This window comes from Ursus arctos, unplaced genomic scaffold (assembly GCF_023065955.2).
Source record: "Ursus arctos isolate Adak ecotype North America unplaced genomic scaffold, UrsArc2.0 scaffold_10, whole genome shotgun sequence".
Classification (NCBI taxonomy): Eukaryota; Metazoa; Chordata; class Mammalia; order Carnivora; family Ursidae; genus Ursus; species Ursus arctos.
In genome coordinates this window covers 77082601-77094852 of record NW_026622764.1, presented here as the reverse complement: position 1 = coordinate 77094852, position 12252 = coordinate 77082601, and the positions used below count along the sequence as shown (strand labels likewise).

Genomic DNA, 12252 nt, shown 5'->3' with positions numbered 1-12252 from the left:
CCCTTACTCCAGAGATGCTAGTTTCATAGTCTGGTGTGTTCCCTAGCCTCTTTTCTTAAAGAGCTACATAGGTAATTCTGAAATTCATTCCAGTTTTAACCTGGTGTGAATGGAGAATTGAAATAGGTTTGTTCTTGAATTAACTTTATTTTTTTCTAGATGGTTAAGTGAAAATTGTTTTATTTATTGTAATTCTTTAAAAATATTTCTCTCTATTTAAGGGTCAATATTTTCTCGAGTTGAAGAAGATTATCTCTGGAGGATAAAACAACTAGGATCACACTCTCCAGTAGCTCTTCTGAATACCCTGTTCTACTTTAACACTAAGTATTTTGGCCTGAAAACAGTGGAACAACACTTAAGACTTTCCTTTGGCACTGTATTTAGGCAATGGAAAAAAAATCCTTTAACAATGGAAAACAAAGCATGTCTTCGATACCAAGTGTCTTCCTTATGTGGAACAGATAATGAAGGTAGGGTGACATTTTTATTTTTGGATCATCTGTGGCAGGGATAACCAAACTTTGCCTTAGTAAAGACTACATTGGGTCACTTGTTAAGAATCTAAGGACTGCCATTTTCATAAAATAACTTATATCTTCTTAAAACATCTTAGTGCATTTTATTTGAAAAATTGTGAATTACCAGAAGCCACATATTTGTTACAATAGATACTAGGAGTGAATAATGCTCTTTCTTCAAGATTAGTCTTAAGACGTTTATGTGATTTTTATTTTTTAAGATAAAATTACTACTGGAAAAAGAAAACATGAAGATGATGAGCCAGTATTTGAACAAATTGAAAATACAGCCAATCCTTCTAGATGTCCTGTGAAAATGTTTGAATGCTACTTATCTAAAAGGTAGGTGTTAATGATATTTAATTTTTTTAAATGGTAATATAGGTTAGTTGCCTTGAATTTAACATTACCAAGAGGTGACTTTTCTTCACTGAAAAGTCTGGTTTTTCTTTCTCTTCTCACATCTAATGTTTGTAGTCTCATTATGATAAAATACCCAGCTTATACTTCATACTTCAGGATTCAAACATATGTTAAGAAATTGTTGTCTACTAATGAAATTACTACCATTATTGTCATCTTTTAAATTACAGCAATCCCAATGATTATATAAAGCACTGGGCACAAACTGTTTTTGTTAAGGATCAGATAGTAAATATTTTAGGCTTTTTTGGGCTATAGAGCCTCTGCTGCAGCTGCTCCATTCTGCTGTTGCAGCCAGAAAGCAGCCATATACTAAATAAATGGTCATATAAAATTTATTTATTTATAGTATATAGTTTTGTGCTATAAAACTTGACACAAACAAGTGACGAGCTACAACTTGCCCACCCCCCTGGTGAAAAGGTATGTTCAATGTAGAATGTATAGGTGAAGATGAAAATGAAGTACTTAATAAGAAAAAATGTTCCTTTAAGAACGTCTAAAAGATAATAGTGTTCTAAAAGTACATTACTTTTCAACAATACTACCACTTTTCCCCCTTAATCTAATACCAACAGACATTTTAGAAAATTTTAAAAATTTTAAACCAGTGAAATGTTTAGAGATCATAAATTTTATGCTTGTCTATTGCTATAAAGCAATATGTACTCTTCAATGTTCAAAGGGTTAGTTTGAACTATAGATAATAGTTTACATATTATCTTATGTAAAGTTTTACAAATTATAATTGGGCCCCCCAGTTAGTTCTTAAGAACTCATAAAAGCAATGGTGTCATCTTTGGATAATAGTAATATTTCTGACAATGGTTTGGGGTGGCCCTATTTGGCTGCAACAGTGTCAGACCTTCCAGTGGTAGTAACTATTAAAATCCCTATCTTATTATTATCTTGTTGGTATTTTAAAAGTTAAAGTTTCTATTGTATAATGCTATTAGGTAATTTTATGAGCTACCATATTTCATCAATTTTAAGACACATTTTTCAGATTTTACTATCTCTGAAACTGGGGTACATGTAATGATCGATACATCTTAAAATTATAATTGGCAGCATTTTACTTGTTGAGTGGCAGGTTAAAATATTGTTTCTATTGATGATGTTTTGGACTCAGTGAAATACAGAGTTTACATTATGGTGGGAAAATAATCTTTCATCACAGAAATTAACATTCAAAATACCTTAATGATACAATATTTAATGTAAGTAATGAGATGTGGTCTGACCACATAATATTGTTGGTAGTCATGGAATTATTTTTGGAAGAAGAAAAGAAAGTTGTGGGGAATTTTGTATATATACTATGAAATTGACTTTCTCCTTTCTCCCAAAGTCCACAGAATCTTAATCAGAGAATGGATGTTTTTTATTTGCAACCAGAATGCTCTAGTTCTACAGATAGTCCTGTCTGGTACACATCTACTTCACTGGACCGAAACACCTTGGAAAATATGCTTGTACGGGTTCTTTTAGTAAAAGATATTTATGATAAAGACAATTATGAACTGGATGAAGACACAGACTAAAAAGGAACGTTTCAGAAGCAATCGGGATAAAACAGCATTAGATAGTCATGCTGCTAGATCTTTATTATGGAAAACATTTCAAGTTTACTCCTTCTGTTTTGAGTTTTGTAGCAGTGTACCCATACTGGGTATTACCATGTAAATAATCTGTGAGTGAAAGTTGCCATTATTCTATGTAGTGGTTTTAGGATACTTAACAAATACATTCAGATTCTTTTTTTATTATTATTTATTTGATTAGGTATGTTTGTAACTTTTTACATTACAAAATACGAATGAGAATGTGCCATGTATAATTTTTTCTTGTAGTAAGAAACATCCATATTGCACAACTCTACTGTTGCAAGGCTTCCTTGAAAGGAGGCAATTTTACTGGGTTCTTGACCAGATGGTTGTGTATGGGTAGCACTACTAAAAGTTTAGAACTTGCAGTGTCTTTCAAATTTTTAAAATAAACTGTAAACTAATAGGCTGGGTTTTTTGTTTTGTTTTTTGGGGGTTTTGTTTGTTTTGTTTTACATTTCAGTTACTGAAGCCTTACAAGGTTATGTAGAGAGATACCATCTTCTGTACCAAAAATAGACAAGAGAATGCTGTCAATATTGGTGTACTGTAATGTGAATCTATACTGGTGAAAACAACTTTTTCTTCCCCTTATTAAAACCTTAGTGTCATTTTCTCATTTGTGGCTTTCTGCATCATCCCAGTCAATAATAATAATAATAATAATAATAATAATAATATATGTATATATATGTATGTATATATGTATATGTATATATATATATGAAGAATGATGTTGAAAACATGATCACTGAGACATTTTCTTTATAAAAGTGTCCAGTGAAAGTACAGAATTCTGTTTTCTATGCCAACCATAAGTATTCAAAATCCCATTCATTTATAGAAGTTTGATTTTTCTTCCCCCCCCTTAAAGATACAGATCATGTTGCAATATCTGAGTAGTACTCTAAAACTTTACCGATTTTATTAGAATTTTTGTATTGCCTTCAGATATGACCAATGCATACGTTAGATAAAATTATTTTTAGAAATGCCACTCCCAAAATAGTTGTTATAGAAAGTCAAGCTAGTTTAAATAAGATAGTATCACATTTTACTATGAAGATTACCAGTGTAGTAATTCTGATATTTCAGTTGATTAAAGAACAAAGAAACTGATGGATAAGATTAAGTATATCTTGAGAGAAATCACATTCGATGTTAAGATTGTTTGGCTTTTAAAATTTAATTACTTCTTATAGAAGATTGCATTAAAAAACTTTGTGCTTCTGCATAGCAATTTATCCGTTCAGACCTTTTCTTTTAGAACAAGGAAGTTTACTTAAAATCCTACTTTATAAACTGAGCAAAATGCTAGCTGCAAATTATTATAAAGAAACCATTTGGCTGACTTCATAGAGCATGTGTGTGATCATATTGTCTTGTTTCTGATTCCTAACTCACCATGGTGACTTTAGTTTTTTAAAATTGTTGGGGGGAATTTGGGCTATTTTCCACAGTGGTTAGGCAATGTCTACATGTCCCTTAGGTATTTCTCTCTTGCTTAGGATGTTAGCATTCAGAAGGAATTTTCTCAATCATGATATGGAAAATTTCACAAGTGTAATCACTGTATATTTAAGCAATAATTATCAGAAGTGTTTTTGGCATAAAATTATAATGTTCTGACTTGTTTTATAAGTTTGAATAACATTTCTGTCCCTTAATTTTATATTTGTTGATTTGATAATCAGACTGACAGTAGCAAATCTGATATTACTTTACTAAAATAGATTGCTCATTGTCTGTTTAATGAAGAAAAGTGGGTAACATATTTAAAATATATACTAAAAAAATTTCCTCATACTTAACCTTTTTCCGGAAGTACGTCAAGCACTTTTCCTATAAATGCATATTGTTGATAAAAAGGCGGTTAATCCTAACCATCTTTTATTCTTCGAAGTGGTGCTATATTCCATCAAGCAATAATGTTTGCCCCAAATGTCACTTAATGTTTATTCTACCAAATACCATACATTTCTGCCGTGGTACTACTATTAAGCACCTTGTCTTGCTATTTACATTTCCTTTATTGTACATTTCAGCTTTTCTAAACAGAAATGTCTACATAATTTTGATCTTAACATGATTGAGGATTTAGAGCTCTTGTGTTTGTCTTGAATGCAATCCAAGGATTGATTAACTTGACTCTCAGGGGGAAAAGAAAAAAAAATTTTTTTATAAGAATTGTCTGTTCTGTGAAACTTATTTCACCTAGAATAATACTTTTCATCGGCTCCTGGATGTCCTTAGTTTGTGTGGTCATAGCTGACTGCTGAGAAAAAGGACAGTGAAATGGTAGCAGTTTCTTTTTGCTTCTAAGTGATTTCTGATTATAGCATCCTGTAAATACAACTTTATTGTCTTTAGATGTCTATTGGAGATGCTATATTTTTTTGTTCTGAAGATTTTGCCATTTAAAATGAATCAAAGTTTTTATTCATATTGAGAAGGGTGAATTTCCCATGCAGATTGAATCTTCATTAACACAATTTTTAGGTTTTAAACTGTATTAGGTAATCTAAGACATTAAAGGATTTTTCTAGGCAAGAAGCTCAACTTTTTTTTTTCTTTTTTGGCCATAAAAATAATTTTATTACATAAGTTATTACCAGTGTGTTAAGCATAATTGAGATAGGAAGAAGATGCATATTGTACTGTGCATTCAAACTTTTGTCACTGTTTTTCTAATGGAATTTCCCTATGTTCTGGCCAATTTGGAATGGGGTAACTTATTTATCAGATACTTTGGAAATGGGATCACTTGCTTATGCATAGTATTAAGGATTACAGTAATGGAGAAGTCATAAAATTGCAAATTTTTGGTTTGTACTATACTGTGGGTTCATTTAATCCGAGATCTTTAATATCTTGCAGTCTTAAATCACTATAAAAATTTACACTTATTTTGCAGTTATTTCCAAGATGTATTGTTATACATATGTCACTTATGTTCTAAGTTAACACTGACTGTAGGATAATATCCTTGTTCCCCTCAAACAAAATAGTCATGAAAGTGTACATGAAAATATTTTTAAAGAATAAATTTTTTTAACTAAATTATAATACTTTTGGATTTCCCCCCTTCATAAGCCCCTTACTCATTTTTAGAGAAGTTCTTTGAATATTAGTTAATCCACTTTACTTTGTTTTTAGGAGTGGACCATTTTTAATGCTGCTTTCCAGTGTTAAGTACTTTTGTTGTTTCTGGGTTTATCATACTTGAAAATGATACTAACAAAATCGTATACATTTAGAAGTTGATATCCAGAACAGGTTAACTGCATCAGTCTGGGTCTGGCAGTAGAGACATCTTAAAGTGGTGTCTCAATTTGTCTTTTTTTTTTTTTTTTCTTAGAAGCTTGATGATAGAGGGGCTCCTGAAAAAAGTTACTGTGATCTGTTGCCTTATAATGACCCGGACAAAAGGAAGTTGTTTCTTAAAATCTGGGCAGATAGTGTCCTAATTAATTATTGAGTTAAACAAGTTCATGAATTTAGGCCTTTTGAGAAAAAAGAACCGAAGAAAACTAAGATTTAATCTGTAAATAAAGAATTAAGAATAGAACCAAAGAGAGGGTCACAGACCATTTGGGTCTACCATTGGAGGTCTTTGTATCTTTGTATCTTTGAAGGAAGGCAGGTGTAAATTCTAACTGAGCATATTTTATTTTCTATTATAGTGCAGTGGAAAGAACAATTACAGCTCTTTCTGGGACTTTCAACTATGTACTTTATTCTGTTTGGGCCTCAGTTTCTTTATCTGTAAAGTGAAGGTATTACCTTGATTTCTGATTCTCAAATTAAGCATAGTTGATATTAGGCTTAAGTAGTAAATCTTACAGATTTATGTATGAAGCTTATGATTTATTTAGACACACATTTTCTTAGGGGAAAGATCTTTCTTAAAATACCCTTAACACAGGGTGTTAGTCCTGATTTTTATAAGTCCTATTCAAATAACTCCTCAGAAGCACATGAAAATTTATTATTTCAAAACTTAAATAGCAGATCTTTGTTACATATTTCCTCTGTGCCAAAGAACTGTTGCCAACCATGGTAGTTAAGGAGGAAGAGAAAATAAAAGATTAAGAAGACAATGTTGCAATTGTGGGCTGTAAACAAGATATACTGTTACAGGTACATTCAATTCCTAGGGAGCATAGGATATATTTATGATAGTTTACAACAGAGAAGATGGTATACACTCAGAAATACCCTAAAAAGTTTTTATGGTCTAGAGTAGGTTTCATAGAATTGCCACCACCTGTGATTATTACATAAAATATTAGATTCCTGTAACCTGCTGGATAGTGCTTTTAGCTCTGTTAAAAAATGGTCAGCACAATTTCTGATTATTTTGATGGCATCAGTCTTCATCTCTGGCTTTCAGACCAACTTGTTACAGGAGTAGTTAAAAATAGCACCCAAAGAGGGGTGCTTGGATGGCTCAGTCTGTTAAGTGTGACCTTCAGCTCAGATATGATTCCAGGGTCCTGGGATTAAGCCCTACGTAGGCCTCCCTGCTCAGTGGGGAGCTTGCTTCTCCCTCTCTTCCCCATTCATGTTAACTCTTTGTCCCTATCTCTGTCTGTCTCTCAAATAAATAAATAAATAAATAAATAAATAAATAAATAAATAAATAAATAAATAAATAAAATCTTTAAAAAAAGTAGCACCCAAAGAGGTAGCTTAGAGTATCCTGATTATGCATCAGAGAGGATTCTAAACGGCATGAATAAAGGTGGGTAATTCAGCTAGGTTATGTAGTATGGATGGAACATACAAGATGCAATATATTAAGGAAATTTCTTAAGCTTCATACACTAAGGATTTTTTTCATAGTAAGCGCTTTTGAAGATAGAACCCCTCAAATATTTTCTAAGTCATGGGTATACTATTCTTAACACTATAAGCAAGATAAAACCTTCCCATTTTGATTATGTATTTGTAGTTCTAAATTGATGTCAGCAGATGGCAATAGTATACAGCACAGGGTTTCAGTTGCCTTTTTTCTTTGTTAATGCTACTATGAGTAAATGATGATCCTTGATCTCGGAAACCCAGTGGGAGATTTGGAATTCAGAATTTTCAAAAATATATGCTTATAGAGTACATAACACCCTCACTGGGGCCTGGGGCAGTGCTCCATAATCAATGTTTATGCAGCAGTAGATCAGATATTCACAGTAACTGGAATAAACTGTGCAGCTATGGAAAGCTTTACATAGTTCAGGTCAGTTTTTGTCACAAATAGGAAAAACTAGATTTTCAGACTTTTGGATCTCAGAATTGCTAACAAGGAACTGCAGACTGATGTCCCATCTAGGATTTTCCTTCTAATAAAATATCTAGTTTTTTCTCTTCTTGCTTAGTTGTGATAGAGATAATTGGAGACTTTTTATAAAATTTGCATATTAGATTTAAAGAAAAAATGCAAGGAATGCTTAGGCATAAATAAAGCAGTTCTAGAACCATTATTGAATTCTGAAACTTAAAAATAACTACTTTTACTTTCCATTTTGCATCCGTATTTGTAGCACAATTATTCTGTATAGGTATGATATACTTATGCAGTCATGTCGTGGAGCCAGTCATTTATTTATTCAGCAAATACTTGAGTGATTATTTTTTCAGGCACATTAAGCCCAGTGCTGAGAACACAATTCAGTGTAAGACCCAGCCCCTCCTCTCAAAGACTTGGTCTAGTTGGGGAGAAATGAAAGTTAGAATAAGATAGGGTCTCAGGCCTTACTGAGAACAATCACTTGTATTAGAAAGCAAATTCCTATTCAGTCAGGTTATTTATCAAGATCCTACTCTTAGCTCATCTCTTAAATTCCTGACTGCAGTTCCAGATTTCTGTATTATACCAGTCTATTTCCCATTCTGGGAAGGGAGAGGTGCCAGCTACTTTTAGGGTGCAGAGATAGATGCAAATTGAAAAATAGCAGTGAACCTCTACCATACTGAAGCCTCTCCAAGGTCATTAGTGTTTTCAATTCAGTTTTTAATCACCATGCTACAACAGCAGAATATATTTCATTAGAATGTAAGCTCATGAAGTTAGGGAGTTTTTTTGTTCCCTGCTGTATCCCAAGCACCTAGCAAAGTTCCTGGCATATGCTAGTTAATAAATGTTGAATGAATTAATGACTATAAGTACTTTGAAATTTAATAACTTATAAAATAAAGGAACCATTCAAATAGGACATATGATCCATGAAGTCACACCTAATTTTTGGTGTGCTTTTGAACACTTCCTTGTGTTTCTGTAGGTGTGTCTTCAGCTAATGAGTTTCTATAACTTTCCATTTTGAGGGCAAAGGGGATTGGGACATAGGACTTGATTTGTAGTAGTGTTCAAAATATAGATGCTTAAAAATGACTTGTGAAGTTTGTTAAAGATGCAGATTTCTGACCTATCCCCTGGAGATTGATTAAGATTTTCAGTGGGTCACAGAGCTGCACTTTAATGTCTGGGTTAAAACCTCAAAGACCTACAGTCAAAGAATTGGCCCACGCACATATAAAAAAATAGAATTGAGTGGAATAGAACACAATAAAGGTGTTTTCCTCGTGAGACTTGTTTTATATTTGGGTATTGGATGACAAATGTAAAATATATTTCTTACGATTTTAGTCAAAAGTTTGAAACCCCTCCTCTAGGAAACTCAGTAAGGGGAAACTCCGCATCTATGGAAGATTTATTGATAATTTAAGCTCCCGTTTTGTGTTCAAATGTAACTAAATTTATCTACATTGAGCTCCAGAGAGTTGTGAGCTGTGGAGACTCATGCTTTTCATTTTGCCATAAGTAAGTGGCTAGTTAAAACTAATGTGGTTTATCTGAGATAAACCTATTTCTCTGACTGTTTTCTATAAATTTGAGCTTTTTTAAAAAAATAAGAGTGGGAATAAGATCAATAGTTATTGGAGTGCTTTTTGTGTGATAGTCCATGAGGTTTGTTGGTATTCTCTCCAATTCAAAGATCAGTAAAACCTAGGGTCACACAAACAATGCTGGATCTGTGACCCAAATTTAGGTCTTTACATGGGAAAGTTCATGTGTGCCCCTTAACCTTTTTGCTGTCCATTTACTCTTACAAACATGAAAGTAGGTAATCCTTTCAGTCAATCCCAGTTATCCACGAACTGTTTTTCAATGATATAACGGATGTTTAGTAAGCATACGCCAGGACAAAAGTTAATAGGTGAGTATGCAGCAAAATTTTGGAAGATAGAAAGCAGATGGCTAAATGGAGATGGACAGACTTAGAGCCAATAATATCCACACCTAGAGCACTTAACTCTGCCTGCCTTCCCCTGCACATCTGCAGCAGGGTGTGCCTGAGAGAGACACAACCATGACCAATGCTACTCTAGTCCATTCATTGTCTTACTCTCCTAGATTACTACTTCATACCTTGTCCTCTCTTCTCAAATCTCTAACTCTTACCCCATCCTCAAGCTTAGGAGTCAACATACTTTCTGTAAAGTACCAGAGGGTTCATATTTTGGGCAACATGAAAGTTATGTAGATACTTAAATTTCCACAAATTCATTTACTGACAAAATTCAAAATATAATAATTGAGAACAACTTTTTATTTTTATTTATTTTTTTTAAGATTTTATTTATTTATTTGACAGAGAGACAGCCAGCGAGAGAGGGAACACAAGCAGGGGAAGTGGGAGAGGAAGAAGCAGGCTCCCAGGGGAGGAGCCTGATGTGGGGCTCGATCCCAGAACGCTGGGATCATGCCCTGAGCCGAAGGCAGACGCTCAACGACTGCGCCACCCAGGCGCCCCGAGAACAACTTTTTAAAATACACATCTATTGAGAAGGATGGAATGCTCTTTGGGGAAGAATCCTTTTAATTGGGATTCAAAGTTAGTTCACTATCATCAAAATCTATTGCAAATGTTCATCTGTTAGGTTCTGTTGCATTTCATCTTTGAAAGTATCTTTTCAAGCAGACGTATTGCCAAATACTGATATCAATCCATGACTATATAATTTTGATCCAGCACATTCGTCACATGGAAGGCATTTATACAATTAGATTCTTCTCCTTTTAGCATGTCATTGTGTTGAAGATTAATTACTTCTAACCGAAAATTTGATGGGATCTCAATTGCACAGTTAAATGAGTTTCGAACTGTGGGAATTTCCTTTACACTTGCATTGATCCTTGAAACGTACTGGTGGTACTGTAGTTTGAGCTTGGAAGATGTGGGAATGGAGATGCTTCTTTTCCTATAGCATGAGAAGTGTAAGCAGCTCGATGTTACTTGTGATTCAAGAAACGTTAGTTGTTGGAAGTTACTGCAATATGTTCTTTATATAAGCACTGTTTTGCCTTGTAATTTTAGGTTGAATGTATTAAGAACCCATTATCAAGCCTACAACAAAAGCCAATTTCAAAAGTTATTCAGTGTTCAATAATAGTGGTTGAATAAGGTTCTTCTCATTCAGTGTCAGTGGCCTTGAATTCAAAACCTCACAGTGCTACCTTAGTACTACTAAGCCATCAGACAGCTGTGTGGTAAGGCAAGTCAGGGTACTCAGCTTCTTATCTGACCTAGTCACAGAACTGATGATGGTTAAGTCCACAAGAATGAAATTCACTCTTGATATTCTGGGTTCATTAACACATGACAGATTCAACTAAAGTACCTGCTGAAGAACAGTACCATGAACAACCATAGGCTTTAAACATTGACATGTCAACTAAGACATTTGATACTCCATACGTATTTCTGCCACCATCTGTTGCACACATGCTAGCAGATTACTTTTTCATGTTTTACTAAATTAGTATTTTCTCAACTTCATTGAAAATATTCTTGCCTGTAGTTGTTACCTACAAACTGTTCATAGAGGCTAATTCTTCAGTCTCTTCAAAGTTGACATTGACTCCTTGAAAAGACACCTAAGCAGTACTGGTTAAAAATCTTTTGACTCATCAAGAGCTAAGAAAAACCACTTAAAATCATTTAACTTATTTTTAAATTTTTAAATGATTTAAAGGCTAAGCTTATTTTATCTGGATACGTTTCTTTGGTTAGTGCAATCAGATAACAATTTAGTAAGGCTTGCTTGGCTAACAAATGAGACATTTGGAAACTTATTTTGTTTGCAGCTTCATGTGAATGTTTTCATTTTTGTGAGGAAATTCTGCTGGACTGAGCTATTCCATTTTAATTTTTCTTATTTTTCTGACCATTGCTTTCCTCTGAGTTGGAAATATTGTGATGAATCCTCAGTCTGGTAATGTCTATGAGTATTGCATTCTTTCAGCACAGCTTTAGTGTCATTGCATAAAAAGACATTGCAATCTAATTTGATAAAAATAATGCACACTCCACTGTTCTTTGGAAGTGTGACATTCAAAAAACATTTTGTTTTGACTTGATGGGTTTGCACTGGTAAAAAAGTTTTTTAAATGTTGGTCTATGGCAATACACATGGCCCTTGATACACTCATGTTATAACTAAGTCACTGAATAGCAGCCTGAACCTAGGAGAGCACCACATTGCTACTCTGTTGCAACTAAAACTGTGCCCTGTCTGCAGAAGCAGCCATAACAATATGTAGATGAAAAAGCATGACTGTGTTCCAATAAAACTTTATTTGTGGACACTGAAATTTTAATTTCATGTAGTTTTCATGTGTCATAAAATAAAGTTAATTTCCC

The 12252-nt window shown here is 33.5% G+C and overlaps 1 protein-coding gene across 8 annotated transcripts in view; it reads left to right on the top strand.

The window, feature by feature from the left end:
- The window catches only part of ZMYM2 (zinc finger MYM-type containing 2), a 104832-nt gene extending 101662 nt beyond the window's left edge, over positions 1-3170 (top strand). For all 8 annotated transcript variants that reach the window (XM_026492947.4, XM_026492948.4, XM_057309800.1 and 5 more), the window contains 3 exons: positions 222-473; positions 743-863; positions 2296-3170. In XM_026492947.4, coding sequence (XP_026348732.2) covers positions 222-473; positions 743-863; positions 2296-2488 — 566 coding nt within the window. In that variant the 3' untranslated portion in view covers positions 2489-3170. The remainder of the gene's footprint in view (positions 1-221; positions 474-742; positions 864-2295) is intronic.
- Positions 3171-12252: the final 9082 nt, after the last annotated feature.